Raw genomic sequence first — 24,920 nt, forward strand, 5'->3', positions numbered from 1 at the left:
TTAAAGCAGATCTGACAAACACCTCGGGGTACAGTTAAATAACTTCCTTCATTGAAGAAATTGGAGAGGTAAAAGGGCGAATAAAGAACGTGGTAATACGGATGTGGTGAACGGTCCGCCGTAACTCAGCAGGTGGCGGCGGTTGTAGACAAGCATTCTATGGAATGTAGGCATTAGGGCTCGATCGGCAATTTCATTAGACTATCGACAACATTACATCGTAACGTTTCCCTAAACACGTTTACAGTGATAACGTAAACATCGGGGCGCGTGCGATGCACGTGGGTAGGCCGTAGTTTCGGACCAGGTTGGTTCCACAGAATCCGTTTGCGGCCTTGAACTTGCTTGCCAGAGCAGCCAGCTGTTCGTCGACAAGTCGCTCTCTCTCTCTCTCTCTCTCTCTCTCTCTCTCTCTCTCTCTCCCCCCGCCTGTCTGCATGTGTAAAGTGTCTTCAGGAATAAAGTCTTAGCGGTCGCTGACTGTGCAGACTACTTACTGAATTATCCAAGTTTTTGTTACAAATAATACACAAATACTAGCACTGTTGCAGGAATTGTGTGTAGAGGTGTCTGATAGACCTGTAAATACGTAATGTTCCTCTGGGCGTTAATGACACTTCTTCCATTGTAAAGCTGATGGGTCCCTCTACGAAAGGTGTAAATGCTTTGAGCCTTGGCCTGCTCATGCGACGCACTTAGAGCCTACACTACTTCAGCCTTCTGCAAGAAACACACACAAATACCGTGAGATTAAAGATAAACAAAACTGGTCCCTCGCATAACAGAATGTGTAAAAAATTTTGAAGTAATTTTTTAATATCTATTAGCATTCAGTTACACGTAAAACGGCATACGAAGAGCAGTTTCTTCAAGAGACGGTTTGAGATAGTTCAGATTCGTCGTGAGCAATGGCATGAAAGACCTCCGCTTAAAATGACGACGACGACGACTACTACTACTGCTGCTGCTGCTGCTGCTGCTGCTATAGGCTCCTGATTATCGTTTTCTCATTTAGCTTAAATGTGAAGGTAAGCAACGGACAGCGTCCAGGGATAACCGACGTGCATGAAAATGCTAGCGGCATGGAAATAATGCACTGTTTCGTAAGAAAAGGCATTAAATTAGAGATTGGTGTAAATATAATGAAATGAGAAACCAGGAAGACCTGACTCCTAATTGGCCATGAGTCTGCGTGAAAAATAATGGAGCTCGTTAAGTGCTTTCGTGGAAATTTTTCCACGAAGTATAACGTAGAAACTTAAATTGCATAACGTATTTTAAGTATGCTAAAAACAAATGAGCGAGTTTCGTATGTAATACAAATTCAGGCCATCCGTTCTAGGGAGATACCAAAAGACAAGGAAATTAAAGTTAACGCTGGAATTTGGTTGTCACTTTGCAGATTCGTAAACAGACGTAAAATTACTTACATCGCAGATAAGTTACTCGAGTAGTTTTATCTTGTATTCCTAAGTGTAGTAACGTTACTGCTGAGAAACACAAACATCGTAGACAACGGAGATGAGAGTTGGCATTTAAACTGGATCTCCACTTCGCTTTCGTCGGGGAAATGTGCTGCAGTATGTGCCAAACTGCTGTTCGCATGCGAAGTACCTGGAGAAATTCGCTTCAGTTGTTCATGCGTATCACGCAGTCCCAGGCAGCGTTGCTGAAAGTTGAATGCCGATTACTCACTCGTCTGGTATTCAGGAATTAACGCATACTTAAGTACGTCAGGGATACTTCGCGCGATCGACAGGCATACCCGAAAGCGCTTTTAAAACGAATTGGCATTGCTAAGTAGCATGAAGTGTCTGAAAGATGGTGAAACATTGGAGCAATTTACTGGGCAGGCTAGCGTCAGAAGTCTAGTATTAATAACAATCTGTCCTGTTCAAAAAGCATCCAGTCTCGGTATATGAAAAAGAAACGTAAGCGACTAACGCGAAGGTTGAAGTACTCTACGAGGCATGGTTATCTTCTTCACAATACAAATAGACAAGTTCGGAAATTTGCATGGTTACAAAACAATCTGCTTGGAACGTAGACACAAACGGCAATTTTCTATACGTGATGTTATTTTCAGAATCTCCTGACAATTTGCTTTTACTATGATTACGTATATGTGGTTTACTACATTAATCGAAATTGCTCATGGAAAACATGTATAGTTGAAAGCCTTAGAGTACTCAGTTCTAGTTACTCGTACGTTTCTAACAGACACGTTAGATGTGGGATATGTATGACGAATAGGCAAACGTGAGAAATAATAAAACCATTATTTAAGGCATGGTTGCTTAAAGGTGGTTAGGAGTGTGAGTTTGATCATTTTTTGCCGTTCACAGGCGACTACAGACATTGTTCAGGAAATGCAAAAACGAAAAGGAAAGCAAAATTAGAGCACACACTGAGAGAATTCAAAATATTAAACTACTGTTCCTAAGATCTAATGGTTCCTCTTTCCTTTATTGATCTCTCATTGAAAAGCGGGCCACGACGTTAGGGTCGAGTACATCAATTTTTGTTAAAAATTTGACAATTCTAAGAAAAGAGAGAAGAGGAAGGAATTGATAGACTAAGGGGGTAGTCGTGCATAAAAACAATGTACACACTGCCTCCTTAAATTCAGACTAAGGGGATGTAAGAAAACGATGGAAAGATCAAGTCTATACATAAAGGCCCGCTTTTAAAAACACAAGTTGGGCTGTACTGATCACCTTTTTTTCTTTTTTTTTGCACAAAAGACGGCGCACGATTACATTCAAGAAAATAGGGTAAACTTAGAAAAACAGAAATGGAAGCTTCCCGCTGTATACTTCGCCCACTACCCAACAAAAATCACGAGCAATGGGTGCCAGTATTGGGAGCGATGGTATCTGTCATGCGGGGGTATTGGGAGCAGACGACGGTGTTCATTCGTTGCGGAAGACATCTGTGAACGTGGTGTCGGGGGGAATCTTCGCGAAGGTTTTGAATGTCTTCTAGTAATTTACTCAGTTTAGACCTCCTACGCTCTTCAAAAAGTCCGTGAGGTTCGTTCTCTCTCTCTCTCTCTCTCTCTCTCTCTCTCTCTCTCTCTCTTCTCCCTCTTCTCCCCCCCCCCCCCTCCCTTGTAGCATTTCACGATGACTGGATGAACCGTCATGGAGATCGAGATAGAAAACGTGCTTAATTGCTTGAACGGTCTAGCAATAGGGAAGATTAGAGCTTATCCAGCCAGTTTCAGGACCTACAGTTCACCGTGGATTCAGACCCACTGGACAACTCAGCGTATTTCGCGTTCACACATTGCCAGAGTATGAAACAAGTGAAACATGAGACAAAATCCTTGGCCTCGCCGGGTATAGTCAGAGCCGTTAGGATCCATGGCCTGGCACTTTACGACGGTGCTACAGGGAACCCAAATTACATTAGACTTTTTCTGAGGCAAACTACCGTTAATGACTACAAATAGCTATATGGATTTGAGGAAATGTCATCTTTCTTGGGATTAACGGAGACAAAAGGTACTGCAGAAACCATCATTTTAGAGGTAACGAGTTCTGTTTGTGGAAGTACCGGACTTAATGTTGTAGGGATGCTCCCCTAAAGAGAATGAAATAGTTGCTTCGTTCTGGAGACGTAGCCACATTCGCTCCGCGTTCGTTCCAGCTGTCTCAAACTGTGATTAAAGAGGCTTTGATGAAAATTTCGCTTAGTCGACTAATATATATATATATATATTCTTAAAACCAAATTAGTCACCTTAAACTATTTGGGCAGGCATCTTCTCCAGTGTCTTCTAGTGTGTCAAATTTCTCGTAAGACTCTTCAGCTATGGTAAGAAGTGGAAGGGCGAAGGAAGGAAGCAAACCGGGCAACGGCATGTGGAATAGCTTAGGTAACGACATGACATACGAGCACAATGGAATGCAGAACAGTCGTTTGAAAAATATCGATCGATGGCGCAGTTGTTCTAATGTAACTGCATTCTCAAGACCTTGCTGCTAACATTACTGCTCAGTGACGTGTAGCCTGTAACGCTGGATACCACAAAGCTCACGCCATAGGCAAAGGAAGAACGCACTGCTATTTCTTGAAATGAAATGTAGTGACGTGATAAATCTTCCTCCATAGATTTTTGAAATTGTTTGTAGTACCTCTAGTGTAGTAAAATAGCGTGTAAGTAGACAATCCGCTTACATGTAGAAGTTAGAGGATTTAGAACGTTTGGTCATAAAACTGGTTAATAATTTCAAAGGGCTCGAAAAGTATTGGCTTAAAATGCTAACGTAATGAGCAGGCGAGAATGTGCAGCTAAAGAGTTCTAAGCACGCGGAGATATCTTACCACTATCGCGCATTTAAAATGCGTGCACCGAAAATGTTTTCATTGGGTTGCGCCAAAAAGCAAAACTGGAAACGGCTCGCAATAGATGACAAGATTATTTCTTGAAATAAAGCCGTTGAGCTACCTCAAGGATCTTACAAAGAAACTAGACTGGTGCATAGTCATAACGATTTACATACGGCATTTCTTAAAGCATGAAGAGCGACTTAGTACTTACATATAAACTCTCGGCATAACCACTAAGACATATGGTGAAATTGCTATCGAAAGGAAGACGAAACTCAGATCAGGGAAAAAACACAAGATGAATGGGTTTATGAAATGAGCCTAAAACTTTGCCATAAACTATATTTCAGTTCCCGGTGTTAAATTATATTTTTCAGAGTTTCGAAAGAGATTCCCATCTCGAAAGTAACGTTTACAGCAATTTACGAGTATAATCGAGCGCGCGGAAACACTTAGTGATGCTTGGAATGTCAAGATTTTGAGATGGAAAACTCAGACCGCGTACTGCAAGAGTGTGAAGGTGTAAATACATCTGTAGTCAATCTGCAGAATGACACCCACTGGGGCACTGAAATATGAAATCGTACCATGAAAACTTGAAATAGTTAGAAAAGACGACTGGATGTGTAGGTTATCTGGAAAAATTTGGAAAATCGTATGCTTATTAGTTTTCCGGGTCTTAACTTCTTGATGGAAAGAGTAGTTCCAATGCTTCCAGCTGGTCAGTCCTATACTAAGCTGCATGAGCTGCTCAGGTTACTGAAATAAGACGATGACGTAATCGCGAAACGGTAGTTTCCATCACATGTTCTGCGAGGAGAATAATAAATTAGAAAGCGTACCACCGGGACACAATACAAATACTTTTCTCTCCTCCCCGGACAACGTGATCATCTGTAATGAGTACTACACCCCTCCTTTTGTAGAGCCAGTAAAATTTGTCGCAAACCAGTGGTTAACCCAAGACTGCATTTACGGCCTCATAGGTAGGAATACGTGTGGATTAAAGGAAACAGCACTGGGCCAGTATTTACGAGTAGGGAACAGATCACGCACTCTTTACTCAAGGGAACCCATTAACGAAGTTGCCCAGACTTCGGCGGTGCCAGACGTTACTTGTCGCGTATTAGTTCCGTTGTGATGCCATAAGTTCCTCGAATTTAGAGTAAAATAGTCACAGCAGAAAGCAGGCAATGTCGTAGAGCAAGAAGGGCGCGGTGATGCGCGTCTGAGCGCGCACAAAACAGCTAACGTCACGCTCTGGCAAAGTACTCTGCAGCTAGCTTTGCCCAGTGCATGTGGCCCTCGCATACACCAGTGCAAGCAAGCAAGCATTATAATTCCCCATACACGTCAGTCACAGTGGACCGTTGAAAGCGGTTTGCTGAAAAATTGGAGTTCAGAATTTCTGTAATGGTCTGTAGAGCAGACTCCCAAGATAAGTCGAAATTACTTAATACATTAGTACTTATTACTGACGGTGTTTACCTGCAGCTCTGACAAGTCAGAGGCTCTTTTGAACGGCTACAAGAAATGTTGCGCGTAGCTTTCTTTTAAATATCATTGTTCCCAGATGCTTACTCAACGTGGTCTACAGTAATTGCCTGAAATAGTGTTTCGAAATTAGATATGGGATAATTTTGGTACTAGATCTACTTGTCATGCTCTATAATGAAGATGCTGTTAACATCCTAGACACTTATTGACAGTTAAGCTAATTTCTCAAGAGTGTTTGATACTTCCGAATTTTTAAACACTGATAACACGGTATTCAGCGAGGACGGTGCAATCTGAGCTGTGGCGGAGTTAAAAACGAAGAAACAGTGTTAGTGGGTGACATTACACCTCAATTAAGGAAACAGTAAAGAAGAAATTGTTAGACTGTTTATTATACTTAATGATAAACATTCATCTCGGAGGAAACAATTTTCGGAAACTGCGACTTATCTTAACTGAAAAATTGTTAACGATCTTGCACACGTATCAGGCTCAATTACGATATCAAAACTGTAAAGTTACCGGCCCCTACTTCCAGTAAAAGCTTCGTGAATAATTTGAAGTAATAGCGCAAAGCAGGCAGCTGATAGTTCTGTAACAACCTATGATGCCATCCAACTACTAGAGCAGTGCAGCTGAATACGCTTTTCCCCGAGCACGATGAGAAATTCTCCAGTGAAGCAACACTAAACACTCAAAGTAACCATAGCGCATTGTCTGGGTGTATGGATTGTAACTTGAAGCACACCTACATTATTCATATGTATACTCGAGTTGTCTCCAGCTGGCAGTATTAATCACATAATCACCTAAAAAAAGTACTGACCTCACGCCTTCCAGTCGTATTGTGGCAAAGTATGGAACTTGGTACGTTGACTGTGGTGCCGGTTGTCTGCGGCGGAGTCACACCACTATGAACTACGCGGTGAACTTTTTCTGAGTACATGCTGGGATTCCAGCATTTCCATGGAAACATACTTTTTGCTTACACCTCAACGCTAAAGCACACGTTTGGTTCTAGCATTTTTTGAAAGTGTCCACTTACACTGTCTATATTTGAACGTAAAGTTTAAATCGTCTTAAGGCTGAAGGCAAGAAACTATTTAAAGTTCCCTTAATCGTTAAACTTCGAAAATCTCCCATGAACGGCTATTCAGACGCGAACTCCATAAACATTCTACAAGAAAAATGTGGCGCTTAGTTACGTGTTGCAAGTTCTTTGTACAGTACTAACCTCCGTCACTAAAGGTGAATAGTGGGACAAGACACTCCCACACTTTCCATTCAATTAAAATAGAGCTCCCAGAGAATTAGTTGTTGCAGTTAAAATATTTACAACATAAGAGTAAATCAGAACTTAGCCGATCAGATTTCGGAGGTTGTGATATTTCCCGTGTTTTGTTCGAAGCTACTCGTGGTTTCCGACGACTCCTTAGGGACCAGTTTCATTTAGTTTCTTACCCAATATGTCTTCGGACTGCACTAAAACTGCCAGAGGAAATGTTGATGGTGGATGGTGTCTTACTTGGAAACGCTTATGTCACTCATAATGTTCGCTGTTGACTGTTGTCCACTCAACTTGCATTCGTACAGTTTGCTGTGTCTCGTTTTGTTTCTTAAAGCAGTGATAGTTGTAGTGATAGTGTTAGGTTTTCTGATACTGACAATTTGCAAATGCTTGAGTACCATCTTGTAGTTGCCGCCGCTGCGGAAACATCTCAGTATGGTATCGTTGTGGTGCTCTTCAGTTGCATTCAGACAACGCAGATACGAGCTGCGTTCTGGCAACGTTACCAGTAAACCTATCTAAATTATGTGTTAACGTACAACTGACGCGGCTGAAGAAACGAACTCCCCAGCGGAACCTAGCAGTACGGAATGAAATTTCGAAAGCGTAAAATGTTTTGCACTATTGTCAACAGCAACGATCATAAGTAAATGGGACAAATGTTTACACACACGCGCAGAATACCAGTACAGTCGTTGACTTTTCAACCATAGTGCAGACATTTTTAATGCGATATAGATAAAAATGAATAACAATGAAATTCAACAATTACACTGTACCCCAGAAAAAACTGCTCCGTTATTCCAAAATAGGACAAATAACTGTACAGACTCAGAAGTTTTGTCATTGTTCAGGTTTACGATGTAGATGGAAACGCTTTCTGAAAACAAGATAGCAGAAAATTTTATGTTCATAGACAAGGCAGCACAACCATCCAGTAGTTTCATTTGTAACACACTCGTGTAATCACCCTTCATACTTAAAAGCAGCTTAAGAAACAGCAGCGATAAACTCTTACGGTACTTAAATACTGCTGGTTTTGAAAAGCATCGAAGAGCTCCTTAACTTACCATTTTCTGCAGATTCATCACTTCAACAGAAACTGACTGGAAAGTGGTGAGACGTACACGTTGAGAACGCCTGATAAACAATTCTCAGAAACGTTATTGCACACTCTTGGCAAACAAATGAAAATCAGTTACGTCTCATCCTGCACAGGGCGTTATTACTTCATACGAAGCACACGCACATTCTCCAAAAATCTTAAAATTTGAAGATAGCTGGTGTCCGAAAGTATGTCTTGTCTGTCATAAGTTGATGGAGAGTATAAAATCATAAATAGTTGCGGTAGCAATCTGAGTGTATTGCGTAGTGTAATGACGCGGAAGGTATGAAATTTTAGAGCTAGATACCTCTGTTCTAGTTGAAAATTAGATTCGTAAAAAATTTTCCTTAATCCATTGAATTGTATATAGAATCGCCTTTGTACAGGAATAATCAGTGATCATAGACAAAAGTAGACCCTCTGCAGGAAAGTCACTATGCCGTTTATGCTTACCCCATCCGCTGAGAGATTAGACAGGAGTAAAGTTCTTAAGAATTAGCCTCTGCTCTTGGCTCACTCGCCACTCTCCTTGCAGTAAACATTAGCGACGGAGTCAGCCTGCATTCACCTTGACGTGTGCAGCAATGTAAGCTTTGCAGTGCTAAGTCAGCAGGTAATATACAAGGCCTAAAAGTAGCTTAGCAGTACGTCAAGACAGCATGGTGACGTGCCTGGTAAAATTGCACGGATGGGTGTAGTGTCATTTCAGGACGTCCCAAGGCATGCCTCCAAACAGTGAAGTATGGGTTGTTGGCAGACATGTCAGGTTCCTGACAACGATACTGTACCACTACTGTTCAGCATCTGGTGCTTAAATTTTCTTACAGGGGCTGTCTTCGCTGAACGTGCCACACTGGATTTCGTCAAATAGCATAAGTTGTTAAAATGAAAAGTGCAAGTCAGTGCCAATTAACTCCCTCTTCGAAACTTCGCGGTTTTAAATTTGTTTAGCTCAGTCGGTAAAGCACTTGCCGCAAAAGGCGAAGGTCACGAGTTAGTCTCGGCCCGGCAAGAACGTTTGCGGGAAGGAAATGGTTAATAGTGGACAGATATCATAGTACTAAAACGAAAATGTCTCTGGCATCGATAAGTGGGGTGGTCAGCATCAACTAAAGTTGTACTGTTACTTCGTTTCCCAAAACGACGAGAGTAAAGCTTCGTTCCAATAGAGAAGGATCTTGTTACTAGATCCTCATAACGAGGATGGACGTAGTTTAACCATCACACTTGTCTTAGTTACGGACTATCGCGGGTGTATGACTTAGTTTAGACCACGATCAATCTGAAGATTTTTTTTTTCTCGTACTTAATTCAACCTTTCTGTGGTGTAGTTACCGCACAATTTTCAGTAGGACCATGCTTAATACAGCACAACAGAGTTGACGCATGTACATGACTGCTGTCGTTAAAACTGATTATTCCAAAGGATCTGCTGATCGTTGGGAGAGAGTTTAACACTATCAAATACCAGAAAAGATCGCAAAATAAATTCTTCCTTCCTCAAGCACGATAGTTCTGTCAAATTGTAGTATTGAAGCCGAAGGGAATAACTTGGACATCATTACATTATTTTGGAGATTTCATCCATTCTCTGGGTAGTGTAATATTACTCTGTTCACGACAAATTGCTGGAAACAGTACCTACCATAAAATATCTAAAATCAACTATAAAGAGCAATCTTAAGTGGAACGACTACATAAATAATAGTAGATGCCATATTGAAATCAGTTTTTGAAAACGCAAGGTAATTCGATAAATAAATGCTTACCAAGTGGCGGCAGCAGCAAAACACACATAGAAAAGGAATTACGTATGCAACATTTCGTAGTCAGTGCCTCATCCTGGCAGAAGGGTTGAAGGGGAAGGAAGGGGAGTGAAGGAAAACGGGTAAAGAGTTTTAGGAAAAAGGGTAGTTGAGAAGTCGCCCAGAACTCAGGGTCAAGGGAGACCTACTGGACGGGATGAGAAGGAAAGATAGATTAATGGGGACTCCACTGGGCGAGATTTGCAAACCGGAGAGCCTGAAGGTTGAAGATTGCGTAATACGCAAGATAGAGGTTACTGCTAAAACGTGTGAACTAACAAGAGAAAAGCTAAGTGCATTATATATGACAGAGGTGGTAGCGGGTGACGAAACATAAGCCAGAAAATGACAGATGAGAACTAAAACGGAGTAAAGAAGGAAATAGTTACTGTGAAGAAATGCTGAGACCAAAGAAATTAACATAAATTAAGGACAGGCGGGTGATAAGAGCAAAGGGCATGTTGTAGCGCCATTTCGCACCTGCTAAGTTCTGAGGAACTTCCGTTAGGGGGAAGAATCCAGATGGTACGTGTGGTGAAACGGGCACAAAGGTCACGGACCCACCTTGCAGTGCGTCCTGCGCATGATATTGTTTGTTGCCAGCATACACCTTCTGTCTGTGCTCCCGAACAGTGTTTACATAACAGATGGTACCATATATCGTTTCACAGCTGGCTCTCCCTTAGTGTGTTCAGCCAGTTACGGGGCTGGTATATGTATTGGTAGTGGTAGGAGGGTGCTTAGGACAAGTGTTGCAGCAGGGACGGTCACAGGGTTAGGAGCCATATGGTGCAGGAGCAGCATAGGGTCTGATAAGGATATGCTGTTCTTTAGTGTATTAATAAGCTACTTCGACAAGGTCATGACTTCGTAAAATCGTGCCTGTAGTGTGGCCCATTGTCAGATTTTGCCCACAGAACGTAGAATAGCTTTTCATCGCCCTCGCACTATCCCTGTCAGACCCCATGCTGCTCCTGCAGACTATGGCACCGTCCCTACTGAAGGCTTGTCGTATGCACCCTCCTACCACAACCTATACACGCCCTGTGAGTGACAAAACTCTCAAAGAGCCACCTGTGGAACAATGTCTTACTATGTTATGTAAACAATGTTCGGGAGCACAGAGGGTATATACTACCAGCAAAGCATGTCGCACAGCGTGCACTAAAACAAGTCGTGACCTTAGTGACTGTTTCACCACATGGGCGATCAGTATTCTTACCCCAGACAAAAGTTTCTCAGAACTTGGCAGGTGCGAACTGGCGCTAAAACATGCCCTTAGTTCTCACCACCAGTCTGTCCTTAATTTATTTCTTTGGTCTTTGCATTTCTTCACAGTAACTTCCTTCATTTACCCATTTAGCTGGCTATATTTTTAACTTTAACCTATGTTTCGCCGTCTGCCTCCCACCTGTCACATACGATGGGCTTAGTTTTCCTCTCATGTTAATTCATGAACGATGTTTTAGCAGCAATTTCCGTCCAGCATATTACTATCTCTCAGGTTTACAAATCTCGCCCGGCGGAGTCCCCGTCAATTTCTTTCCTTCTCATCCAGTCCAACAGGCCTCCCTTGACCTGAGCTTCTGGGTGACTTTCCGAACTCTACCCCTTTACCTAAGCTCGCCACTCCTTTTTCCTTCGCTCCTCTTCTTGCCCCCCTTCATTCGTTGTGCGAGGAGCCACTGGGTCCAAAAGCTTGCATACGTAGTGACTTTGGTTTTCCTACCACCACTTGGTAATATTTTTAACCACACAATAAAGATTCCATACTGGGATTCATAGGAAGAATCTTAAGGAAATCACTCGGACACAAAGGAAGTGGCTTCGAAGGCGGTTATTAGATTGATTCTAGAGTAACTATAGGACGTTTCTCAGGTAGGACTGATAGAACAGGTACAAAAGATCGAACGAAGAATGGCACATTTCGTCACAGGATCGTTTGGTCGGCGCTACATTGTTAGAGATCAACAAATTCCAGTGGCGTATGCTAAGAGGCGTTGTGCATCACGGAAAAGTTCACTTTTGGAATTTTTGAGAATACTTTAACGGACCTACGCCTTCCGTTAAGAGGAAGCGTACAGTCTGGATGGAAGGATCTTAATTGTGGTTCCTCTCTTTTGAGCCCAACCCGACGGATACCTATGGTAGAGCGGGGAAAACCACCATTCAGGTCGTGTTGTCGGCGGGGCCGGTAGGTGCTTGCGCCTGATGGGCTCTACTAGGAGCCTTGTAGGGTCAACACAAACCGTTAGCGTCATTACTTTAGTACTTTTACCACAAGTACCCTTTCATTAGCAACTTTGAGCCAAGCACAAAATCAGTTACCCCTCTATTATACATCGTAAATAGTTCAGCAGGCTGGACATGGAGGTCTTAGTTTCTAGCTTTAACGTACCCTAATCTCTTCTAGTTAAGTTAGTTTTTAGGATGGTAGATGTTAAAGGCATCGTGAAAGACGGCCAGCGTCCTGAGGGTCATTCCAAGACCCGGGCCGCAGCCCGCAACCAAGTGACGGGCAATATTATACCTCTCTCTTCTCTATTAAATTATCTTCCTTCCTTCCTTCTAAATATTTAATTTCGTTTTGTTTATTATCTCATTTGATTTTGTATTAGTTATAAGTTCTTCTAATGCTGCACAAAAGATATCAAATGGATGTAAACAAATAGAGCCCGCCTCCACGTGGCGGGACACGGGCAACGGTGAGTGGGGACGGGAGCCGGGGTGGTGTTACTTTCACTCCGGACCCTGAACCCAGTCATAGCGGCTAAGTGGCAACATACGACCGACCGTAAGAAATTAGACGGTGGGGTCATAAAATATAAGCAGCTAGTGGAAAAAAAGTACTTTGCCGAAAATGTTGGACAACATTGTTTCTTCTCGTGGAATGGCCAGGAAATGAATCGCATAAATCAGAGCTATACAGTGTTAACGACAATCATTCTTCCTACGCGCCATTCGCGAGTGGAACAGGTAGGGGAAGGGATTCAGTGGTGCCAGAAGTACACTCAGCCACAAACCGTCACATGGTTTCGGGAATATTGATGTAGCTGTTGACGCATCGTGGAATGAAGCGAAACACGGAAAAGCACTTTCCTGTATAGTATTTCCCAACTAATGACGGTTAAAGCTAATTTGTGTAGGATAAGGCCACTTACACATACAAAATTGTCGGAGGTCCGTAACTACGTTCATAATAAAGGGTAAGGTCGACGTAGATTCAGCTGTTAAGTTACTGTAATGTGAAGCAGAAAGTAAATAACCAAAGCAGGGGTACTAAGCCGCCGTCCTCGCTGTTTCAGCTATCTTCGCGCTGTAAAGAGCGTGTAAAGTTTATTCTGGGTGCAGGTGAGCGGAGGCGCGCTGGCTGCTTGGCTGTGCTGTTGCGGTGTGGGCGCTCGCTACAATTCCCGTTCATCAGGCCTATCTGGCGCGCAATTGCGGCTGCTCCCACGCCGCTCTCTGCATCGCCGCTGCCTTCTGTCCATTCTCTCTACTAGCTCGCGTTGTACAGTAGCCGATGAGGCCGTCTGAGGAGCAGCGAAAATAAAGTATTAAAATCGGCTCCAGATTACGGTCCAAGGCCAGAATCAGTTGTTCTAAGCGTAGGTGCGCCGTTCACCTGTTGGACGGTCATTCTAATATGGTGACCAACATTTCGTCCAGGGTACTCACGGGGGCCTAACATCTTTCACCTGAGAAGTTCAAAGAATGGAACAAGATGGTACATGACAGTTAGGCCCACAACTTGGGTGCTCTTTCTGCCTAAGGACTTAAGGGCAGCCTAATTGAAAAAGAAGCGGTTGGGTTTATAGCCCACCTCGATATTATTCAGTCTTTCCATTAAGCTGTAAAGGAAACGAAAGAAATCTGGAAATGGGATTAAAATTCAGGGAGAAAAAACTTCGTTTGCTGACGTAATTTTGTCATACGGTAAAGGATTTGGAAGAGCAGTGAAATGGATCCTGTGATAAATAGTTAAAGTTCAATAAAAGTAAAAAAGGGTAATGGAATTTAGTGGTAATAGACTGATGTCGACATAGACTAGTTAATGACACTCTTAAGTTATTTAGGCAGCAAAACAAGGTGACCGAAGCATAGATAATGTAAAATCCAGAATGGTGGTAGCAAGAAAACTAGGGAACTTACTTCCCAAGGTGCTTGGTTGCAGTGTAGTCCTGTACGGAAATGAAAGAGGGACGTTAACCCGTTCTGACACGAAGGGAATAGCTTTTGAAATGTAGTGCTACAAAATAATGAACCCAGATGAGTAGGTCGTCTCACCAAGAGATACTAAATACTCCTGGTATTGTAAGAAATAGTTTCAATGCGAAGAGGCCACCCGATCAACGCATAATTCCTGTTACTTCGTCTAAGATTTTTGTAAAATTAGCGCAGTTTCGTCGTTGATACTTATCGGCCACAGCTTTTCCAGTCACGCGAGGCAAACTTCTGTGCATCCAGTATGTTATCAGTTTCAAAACATAAAATTGTAGGCCACTATTCCCAACACTCAGATGTTGTAGAAATCTGAATTACATTTAGAGAGCCAATGTTTTTGCCAGAAGGTAAAACTTTCTCAGTGGGGTAAGTAAAGTTATGTCTGAAGGAAATTTTAACTTAAAAACCGTGAACAATGGACATATTCTGGCTTCATAGCTTTGTTAGGCGTTGCATTCTGTATTCATGGTCAGTTGATAACGGGGGTAAATAGTCTCGAAGTCCTTGGTTCGAAGAACTTTTCACTCCGTACTAGACAGCAAATATTAAGCTGAAATGAAGTAACTCAGGGTGTGGTCCAAGGAAATGTAGTAAAACATACCACATAGGATCAGCATCTCCAGTTCCATAGCTGACAATGTAGGTTTCACCCTCTCCCCACCTGTTCCCTTGTATCGATGTTGGTTTTACTATTCACTGTATTTTGATACTATTAGACAAAAATAAGATTGCAGTTTTCCTTCGTACATGTCTGAATGGACAGGCACTGCGGCGACTATAGCTGTTAGGAAATAAATAAAATTTATCGTAGTTGAGAACATGAATAACTATCAGTTGTATAACGGAATGACAATAAAAATTAGTGCCGGACCGGGACTCTAAGATTTCCCTCTTATCGCGAGCAGCCGCCTTACCATCAGGTCACCAGAGTAAGAAACCGAGCAAGCCACTTGCAATTAAAATGTCTCCCTTGTACGGTAATAAACATAACAAATGTAAGAGTGCTGGTTGTCGCACATGGTTAACGGCATGTGGAAGTTTCACTCGTCGTAGGTTGTGCTCGAATAGCGTAATGGTAAGGCGACCGCTCACGGTAGGCGGGAAATCCGGGTTAGTGCCGGTCCAGCACATTTTCATTGTTAGTCCATCATACAGCTGATGGTTTTCCGTATTCGGAACTGCGAATAAACTTAATGTATTTGCCATTTCTCTTTCCCTTGTCCTTCGTCGCTGACTTTCCACTTAGTATGGAAGCTAAAACAAACAAATGACTGAAGATCTAATCTTTAAGTCCCTTTCATATAGTGACTAAGCGAAATAGATAATGCTGTTTGAGAATAGTTTGCTTCCAGATAACTCGCTTCATTTAGTGTCAACCTTGTAGTTACTTTCGATAAAATTAGAAAGTAGATTGCTTCCAATGGCAGTTTACTGAACTGCAACTGAAGATTGTAAATCTGTTCCAAGCCAATTAGTATTTGTTTCATAATGCTTGCAAGAGACACAGAGCTAAGCACCGTATTAAAAAATGTACAGGCACATGTGCGATCTGTGAAGATGAGTATCTCAGTTGCACGATACAGAAAAAATAAGCAGATCTGATGACCTTGCGCTTCTAAAGTTGCGCTCGGAGTTAAGCGCGATGAAATGGAACTAAACTGCTATTTATTACGGATGGTCCTTTCATAAATTTTGCTAATACATCTCATATTGAGTATCAGTTAACTGAGTTTTGTTGAGGATATTCAGAAAACGTAGGTCTACAATGGTGGAATTAAACAATACTCACAAAGTAATTAACGGTGACACTACATTGCCATGGTCAATCCCAGAGCCAACCTAGGATCAAATTACATGTTAGTTCGTAGTTGCAAGAGTTGAATAACGGATACTATTGTATTGAAGTAATAGCTGTTCCGACAACTTAGACGTTGTGAAATGCGAAACAAGTAATTCATATTCTCCCACCATACTTCCAAACTTATTTGGAAAGAAGACCGAATTTTGTGACGTTTACTATTTACTGTAGTTGAGTTCACTTATTTGCGAATATTGGATTGAACTATCGGATGTAATAGAGAGAAAATGTAATATGGGTACTTACTTCACAGCTGTGCACTCTGTACAAGACATGAAGCACACGAAACATGGGATTTTCCATTTTGTACTGTTAGAAAAACTTCAGGATCTCTACTCAAAACTGAATTGTTCAATGTGATATCCTCATATCTGAAATCCCTTACGCTAAAACAAACGTTGTAGTAAGCTATCGTCTTATTGTAAAAATATACAAAAATTTTGTGGAATGTTAAACTGATGTGATTGCTCTTATGTAGCGATTTTCGAAAACATCGCTTAGCTTGGAACGAGGAGCCCAAATGTGGTGGCTGAGAATGCTAGGGCGAGTTGATCACGTATGGAAAAGATCTGGGGGGCCGCTTTTACACGCGGGCTATATAGGCTTGAAGCATAATAGCCGCGGCACAAAAAGAGGAAATGAGATGCCTTTAATACTCTAGTGCGGCCCACTTAGAATTGTCATAGGCAAAATTTTATATGGGTTACTTGGATTTTTAGTGGATGCGAATGTCATGGACGCAAACAGTCGTTGTCCCACATTACGTTAACATTCCTGAGGAAAAGCAGGGATAAGCTGTAGAGAAAGACGGACAATACACAATACGTACAAGAACCAACAGGGAACAATGACTTAAAGACGAAGAACGAAGTGTGCGGGTAAAGAGTGTAAGACAAAAATGTAATCCATAAGCTTCGGCTATTCAATCTGTACATCAGAGAAATGACAGAAATAAAAGAAAGGTTCAAGGAGGGATCAAAATTAAAGGTGAGAAGATATCGATAGTAATTGTCGCTGAAGAAAATTACGTTCTGCCAAAATGAATTACAGACTGTGTGAATGGAATGAAGTTGGAATACAGAATATGGATTGAGAGAAAACTGAAGAAAGAAGGTAGTGAAGAGAAGTATCAGAAATGAGAACAGAGAAATGTCATGAGTGATCACGAAGTAGATTAATTTAAGGTATTCGTGCAACCTAGGCAGCAAAATAACCAGTGATGGACGGAGAAAAGACAACATAAACAATCAGAACTGGCAAAAGAGCATTCCTGGCAAACAGAAGTCCAGTGGTATCCCATTGACTTCAATTTGAAGAAGAAATGTCTGACAATGTATGTTTGGAGCACAGCACAGCATGGTATGGCAGTGAGACGTAGACTTTAGGGAAAATCAGAATAAAAAACAACCGTTAAAGATGCGGAGTTACAGAAAAATGTTGGAAATTAGGTGCACTGAAGAGTTTCCCTCCAGAACCGCCGAGTAAAGGAAGGAATGGAGAATAGTACATGTGTTAAAACATGAGGGGATAACTTCCACGGTACTAAATCTGTAGAGGGGAAAATGGAATACATCCAGCAAATAACTGAGGACGTAGGTTGTAAGTGCTAATCTGTGATGAAAAGGTTATAACAGGTGAAGAATTCGTGGAGGATGGCATCAAATCAGTGAGAAGACTGTAAACGTTCACCTGTCCAAAACCTTCGTCCCTCACGTCAAATTCCCTACTGCAACCGAGCGAGGTGGCGCAGTGGTTAGCACACTGGACTCGCATTCGGAAGGACGACGGTTCAATCCCGCGTCCGGCCATCCTGATTTAGGTTTTCCGTTATTTCCCTAAATCGCACCAGGCAAATGCTGGGATGGTTCCTTTCAAAGGGCACGGCCGACTTCCTTCCCCGTCCTTCCCTAATCCAATGAGACCGATGACCTCGCTGTTTGGTCTCTTCCCCCTAAACAACCCAACCCCTCCCTACTGCACTTATGCGAAAATTTCTTCCATACCTCATTTCATCTAAACCAGTAAGCCATAAGTGGTTTCTACTTCCTGTTGCCAGACGAAGATTCTTGACCTCTCGAAGCTATAAGTACTCTTACGAATAACATAATTCATTAACGAGACACAGTGGGATACACGAGGTATAAGGTCCATATAGTTCGTCATAGCTAGCAGATTTTTTCACGTCGTGGCAAGATGGCGCGTTCATAGTGAGTTTCAATGGAAAGTGCAAAAATAAGTGCTCAGAACGTCACGAATGTATTTTATAAAGTACACTATCTGGTCGAAAGCGTGGTGGTGGTGGTGGTGGTGGTGGTGGTGGTGGTGGTGGTGGTGGTGGTGGTGATTTGGAGCGAAATTCTAACTCATCCCCCGGAGGAGTTCCATTGAGTTAAACTTAGCGCTCTGGGCAGGCCAGTCCATTCAGGAATGTTATTGTTCACAATTATCACACAGGTGCTGCTTTGACAGGATGCACTGTTGTGATGATAGTTATCGTCAACGAATTGTTCCTGTACTGTAAGCAGTACACATAGCTGCGAAATGCCTTCGTATCCGTCCGCATTTAGTTTTATTAAGTGCAATAAGGGGACGACGTCTTAACCACGAAAAACAGCGTTGCAGCATCACCTTCGTACCTCACCGTTATTACATATGGTGGCAGGTAAAGTTCTCCAGGTATTCGCCAAACCCCAAACCAATTAATGGAATACTACACTGTATAGTGTATACATCACTCACTCACCAGTGGCCTCGCTATTCACCATCTCAAGCGTTGCTTATCATTGACTATATAGATGGATAGCGTAGGAGCTATTATTAAGTCATTGTACCCCGTTCTTACAGCTTCGTACGCAGATCGTACCAGTTCGACTGCAGTTAAGACTTCGCTTTTGAACTGAAGATGTAACTCGCACAGATTTTAATTACCTGATTTATTGCAGCGGAGTATTGCCAACAATGTAGTTATTTGGAACAGAATAAATTTTAGGGGACAAATTCGTACTGCTGCTACGTAAATTTTAAGTATTACATACTACCATTATACTCGTCTAGTTAACAGGATAGCTAGCCAGTGAAGCAAGGTGGAGAGGGTGTGGAAAAGGTTGGCAGCGGCAAAATGACAACTGCAAACTGGCCTCTGCATATTCATTTAGATTTCTTCAGATTTCTGAGAGATACAGTCCCTCAGACAAATTTAGAAGACTAAAGAAAATGAACGACGGGAAAGAGTGCACCATAATTTCTGAACACACCATCGTTGGCTCAAAGCTCTGGTGGAAAGCAGTGTCGTAGACTCGGAGCGCTGTAAAATATGAAGTCTGCCAGCAAACTTCATGTAGACTGCCTGTGATAGTTTCCACAGAGCAGCATCGTGATACTAACAGATAAAAAGCGGCGTGTTTCAGATTTGTAGGCTGGAGAGCCCTTAGCTATTTTGCATTTTAGATTCTACCCATTCCTCAGGACCAAATTAGAAAAAAGATACCATAAAGAGTGTAAGACGTCAAACGGGCCGATTTGGAGCAGGAGAGGCAGCACAGGACATTTTTCACTCTCTATTCTTTTACAAATAATTGATAAAATTTTGTCTGCATGACCAGGAAGGATTCAGGATTTGAACTCACAGCAGTGGAAGTTCAAAAACATAAAAAAATTTTCACGTGTGAAATTTCATCAGTCTTCACTTACTACTGCATTTGTTGATATAGGTACACTTACCTTACGAGATTCTCCGATGAATTTTGCGCAGCATACAAATATTTAAAGGTGTGTGAAACTCTAGAAATTTATGAAAAAATGAATGACCTGTTAAATTTTAAACGTGATGTTCAGAAAAAATCATTTTGTAGTTAATTATCTCGATTTTTGCCGCATTTTTACTAGTCTTGGAAGATCCTAGGGTTTCACGTTAAGAAGTTCGTGTTTAATAAGCATACCAAGTTCCAAAGTAATAAGATATTTATTTTGGACGTATTTAAGTACAGAAACTTGTTTCGCAGAATATGGCCGTTAAAGTTTCTGCTTGTTTTTGGCATCCTTTAAGAACTGTCCAGCTCCACAGACAGGTCCTTCATTTTCTAAATGTTTTCTTCCTTTTCACATTCATATCATGCACTCTTGATTTTATCACCTCCAAAAATGATTTTTCATTACACGCTCTCTATAGCATACAAAGCTTTGATGCAGTACACTTTGGGCTTAATTTCCATTTTCTCTAAAACGCATACTGCTTTGTACACAATCATTAAAACATGAAACTGAATCATAAACATGAATAGCGAGTGAATTTCTTACCACAAAAATGATTTTTGGCAATATTTCCCATACACATTGGTTAAAACTTTCATTTGGGTTTTGGGTACGACCATAGACACTTTGGAAAAAGGTTTCCTTTACAGGGTCCCAGAATATAGGTTAGATGGCTTACATTACAGCAGTTGGTAGAGAATTTCTGTGATGGTCTTCACTTACGTATGGCAGAAAAATGCTGTGTAAAGGGGTGTGACGCTGCGGCTTGGTAAAGTTAAGACCAAATAACATGTTACAATCTCTGAAATAAGTTTTGTGTAAAAAAAAAAAAAAAAAAACTACTCACGAAGATTTGCGCTCCAGAATAGGCATACTTTCAAAAATCGAATTTTTTTAATTTTCGACGTCTTACTTTCCTTACGGATCAAACGACACACAATCAAAGCGGAAAATGTCTCAAATCGGGCTGTTCATGTTACTGTGTGTCAAGCCTCACCATTGCCTATAATACCGTTAACAAAGACTTCCTAAGAACAACGTTTCAAAGAATGCTTCCGCTGATTTTATAAGATTTTTTGCAACCACACTTAGACTCGAAGGCCCCTCTCTATAAATGAGGCCTGTGTGGCCTTCGTTTGGCTGTGCTTTTTTCGCTTTTCCACTTCAGCCACATCACCATCAGTCGACTTGGGCAGCTATAAAAAGGTTCAAATGTCCCCAATGGCTTTTACTAAGGTGACATCCGCTGAATAGGCCATGATTGAAGGCACTGAGCTCTCATGACCGACCCATTCAGTTGTTAAACGTTCATCTACGAAACAATATTTACCTCCTCTGTACTGGCGAGTCCGCCTCGTGAAAGTGGTGAGTTCCGAATGACGTAAGGGTGTCCAGATACTTCGGTTCAGATAGTTAAAGTAATTACGCTGTACCAATAGAAAAGTCTGCATCCCTTACTTTGCTATTTGGATCTTAAATTTGTTTAAAATTGTAGTGGTTAATAGGGATGCTAAAATAAACCCTGTTGCATACTGACTTAATTTATAATTAAATTTTAATTTCTAGAAGAGAACTTCGTACAGACATACATCTAAACTCTGCTTCATAGGTGGGTTACGTAAATGGCTTCGTATAGATTTCACTTCTAAGATGCCTCAGCTAACTTAAAAACGTTCGTGAATGTGAAAAAAGTTGGTCCGTGATTCAGGGCCCGTACCAGACTAAAAGCAATCCTACGTAAGTCACTTGAAAAGCAAAAGGAAGGCAACGACAATTACATCCAGTGGAACCATGCATAGTAAACCACTGCGGTGTTCAAACCAACCTTAGGGATAACAGCTTTCTAAGATTTATTAAATTACTCTAAAATATTGTCAGTTACACCAGAATTCCCCTGATAGGGCACACCCCAAGTTAACATAGATATAGACTTCCTAAATACTAAAGCTTCCTTAGCTTAGACGTTCGATTATGAGAGAGATAGGTAGATTTTAGGTACTTCACTTTGACGAATGGGCTGGTAGTGATGTAAAATACCTGCTAGACTTCATATAGAGCGAATAGCATGCCGTCAGTAACTTGACACTGCGATACGTGCTCATTCGTTCGCTGAATAGTTCGAAAGTTCGTACTACCTTTGAAAGCTGGAATTCCCGTATTAGAGATTCAAATGTTTAGTAGCTCGGCAGAGTAGCAAGCAACGTGTCATTTCTTTTGTCATAAAGGCAAAGGGAAATAAAATGCAAGAATAAAGCTTTGAGTTGGTTTATGTTGACGAGAACTGCTGGTACTGATGTAAATAACACTACCAGCATGAAATAACTGTTCAGTGGCAAGGTCAAACTCCTCATGGTGGGCCGGGATGTGTAAAACATTCTTGAGCGTTTCCCTGCTGCGCAGATGACGTTTCATGTTGCTTCGTAGTTTTCAGGAAACGGCGCAGTAGCGTTGGTTATCTCCGCGAGAACAGCTTCCGCGTAGCAGATGCACAAAACGTAGGGCAAAAGACACAAACTGCGCATTACGCCCCAAATTGTTTCATTGCGTTTAGAACATCTAAGTGTTAAAGCTCCCAATCAGTTCCGTCGTTAGTCATTGCTAACCCAATTTCAGTGCCACCTACCGGAGGAATATTCCATGCGCAAATATTACAATGGAGCAGTGTAAGCAGGTATATTGGAAAGAACCTGAGATTTTTTGAACTGTTTTGTACCTCCAAGTACTGACTGAAGAATTTTCTCCTGTTTCAACAGGAAGATAAATTGTTCCACATAAGCACATACCTTCACACGTGGAAAATTGATTTTTGTTCAGACTGACTTGATTAAAATGGCGACTGTAAATACGTCCGCTGTTTCCGCTGTGATAGTGTCGTTTGGTCTTAACGGTATTGTAACCACAGCGTATAGTTATTTCCTAATTTGATCCTGCGGAGTAGGTAGAATTGAAAATTCTAACATACCTAAAGGCTCTCCAGTCTAAAAATCTAAAACACACCGGTCTTTATCTGTTTGTTTCCACACAACAGCAGCGTGATATTGTCAAAGACGTCTACTTAGTTTACTGGAAGACTTCAACATTTTGCAGCGTTCTGTCTCTACGACGATTACTTGAATCCCAACACTGCTTTCAATCAGAGCCTTGAGCCAACGACAGTGGGACAAAAATTACGGTGCGTTACTTGTCGCCGTCTTGCCCGTACTCTACAAAATTTGTTTTGCGGAGAGATCATGGTTTGAGCGACTCACTCTCTGAGAAATCTACGGAAGTATAAATGAAAATGCAGAAACCAGTTTGCAGTTGTCATTTTGTCGCTGCCAACCTTCTCCACACCCTCTCCACCTTATTTAACTGTATACATGTGCTGTTAATTAGGGACTTGTAAATCAGTAATACCTAATTCTTAAAATTTGCACATTTGTCTGGTAAAACTTATTTTGTTCAATGTAACTACATTGTTGGCAATATACTGCTGCAATAAAAATAATCTGAAGAAAACTTTCGTCTTTTCTGATTTAATTCACGCAAAGCATTGTTGAGAGGATATTTGTCCGTTTATTACCGCTTGTGTAGTAAAAAAAAAGGCAGAGACCGGGCAAAAACTTGTTTCTACGTTTAGTCTGTAGGCTACTGCTTACTTGCACTTATGTCTGGGGAAGGGATATTGGGCAGACAACGGATGTCAGTTCTCTGCCATGTAATGTAATGACCAACCAGTCGTCATAAGTGTGGATGTAATGAAGGCCTTAAACAGCTCTGCTTAAGAACTCAGCAAATAATTGTTATTGCATCATAAACATCGCCACAGGTACTCGTAAAAATAAATTTACGACTGTCAACAAGTGTGAGAAATTTAACAATCTGTAAGGAAAACTTCTTAAAGAGATTCTAGGAGAAGATTTTAACCATACACTGCTCTGAACCTCACTGGCTTTTCTAATTTCCTTATTCGCATTTTTTCAGTGTTCGTGTGCGGGGGCGTACCTATGATGATGAGGAACTCCGCGCTCCTGAAGTGGGCGCAAAACAACAACAAACAAACTGTCAAGGAAGGTAAGGCTTATTCTCTATGCAAAGTAAGCTCACTCCTTTGATTCGCAATTGCCATCCCAAGTTTGTCAATCTTCCAAACAGTTTTCTCAAATAGACCAACAAAACTGGCATACATACAACATTACCGCTGCCAAATACAGCCACGGAGGATAATCTAATTTATGAATTTTTTTCTAGTTACAGGGAAAAATTATTTCGTACGAGCTTTTTCAGTAAAAACTAAAATTCTTTATAGATGCCGAAAGTTACAAAAGTTCAGATTTTACGCACAAATTACGTAAAGGTTAATGAAAAATGTTAGATTGATCTAAATGTTATGTATAGTGCAGATCATCTGGCTGGATGACGATCTAGTCAAGATTTGAGAGTAAATACATTCAAAGATAATACAACGAAAATTAAATTCATTGGTTACAATCTACAGACTTCCGTTGAAGAATGCAAATATAACAAAACTGAGTTGATATCCCGTTTGGTGCCAGGTTTTGTCTAGTATGCGGACTGCGAATATCTGCAAAAAGAAGGCTCCCACTCAGCTGAAAGCTGTAGCTCTACGTTTTTTGTAGCGAGCCACAAATAAGTGGATTACTGTAAAATCTAACAGCAATGCCTACGGAATAAAGCTTTCAATAATTAGTCTGTAAAGGGCACATGGGATAGCAGGATTCTAAAGTAACAGAATCGTTCTTTGGAGCTTAGACAACACTTTTATGATTTCGTAAATATCTGCAGTGGAAATCGTGCGCTACAGGAGACACTGGCGTACACGTTGATGATAACTTCTACGGTAGAGTTTTAAAGCCTCTTCACACACCCAGAAACCTGAATTAGCCGATATCGGCAAACTAGTTTTTATCGGTTTTAAAAATACCTTTCCCCCATATAGCACAACTGATCTTAAGTCGTTTAGTTAACGCCAGTGACGGCCGGATCTGTGTGACAGACAGCATAATTTTATAAAAACAAATACTTATCGCGGTCAATTCCTATGTATTAATGAAGCTG

General features: G+C 41.4%; 1 protein-coding gene across 4 annotated transcripts in view; it reads left to right on the plus strand.

The window, feature by feature from the left end:
* Nucleotides 1-24,920, plus strand: part of LOC124555733 (PTB domain-containing engulfment adapter protein 1-like) — a 154,248-nt gene that overhangs the window by 48,819 nt on the left and 80,509 nt on the right. For 3 of the 4 annotated variants that reach the window (XM_047129757.1, XM_047129756.1, XM_047129755.1), the window contains exon 2: nt 23,826-23,915. In XM_047129757.1, coding sequence (XP_046985713.1) covers nt 23,849-23,915 — 67 coding nt within the window. In that variant the 5' untranslated portion in view covers nt 23,826-23,848. Of the gene's footprint in view, nt 1-23,821; nt 23,916-24,920 lie in introns of all 4 variants that reach the window. The other variant, XM_047129758.1, reaches the window with a different exon arrangement.

Source organism: Schistocerca americana, chromosome X (genome assembly GCF_021461395.2).
Source record: "Schistocerca americana isolate TAMUIC-IGC-003095 chromosome X, iqSchAmer2.1, whole genome shotgun sequence".
NCBI lineage: Eukaryota > Metazoa > Arthropoda > Insecta > Orthoptera > Acrididae > Schistocerca > Schistocerca americana.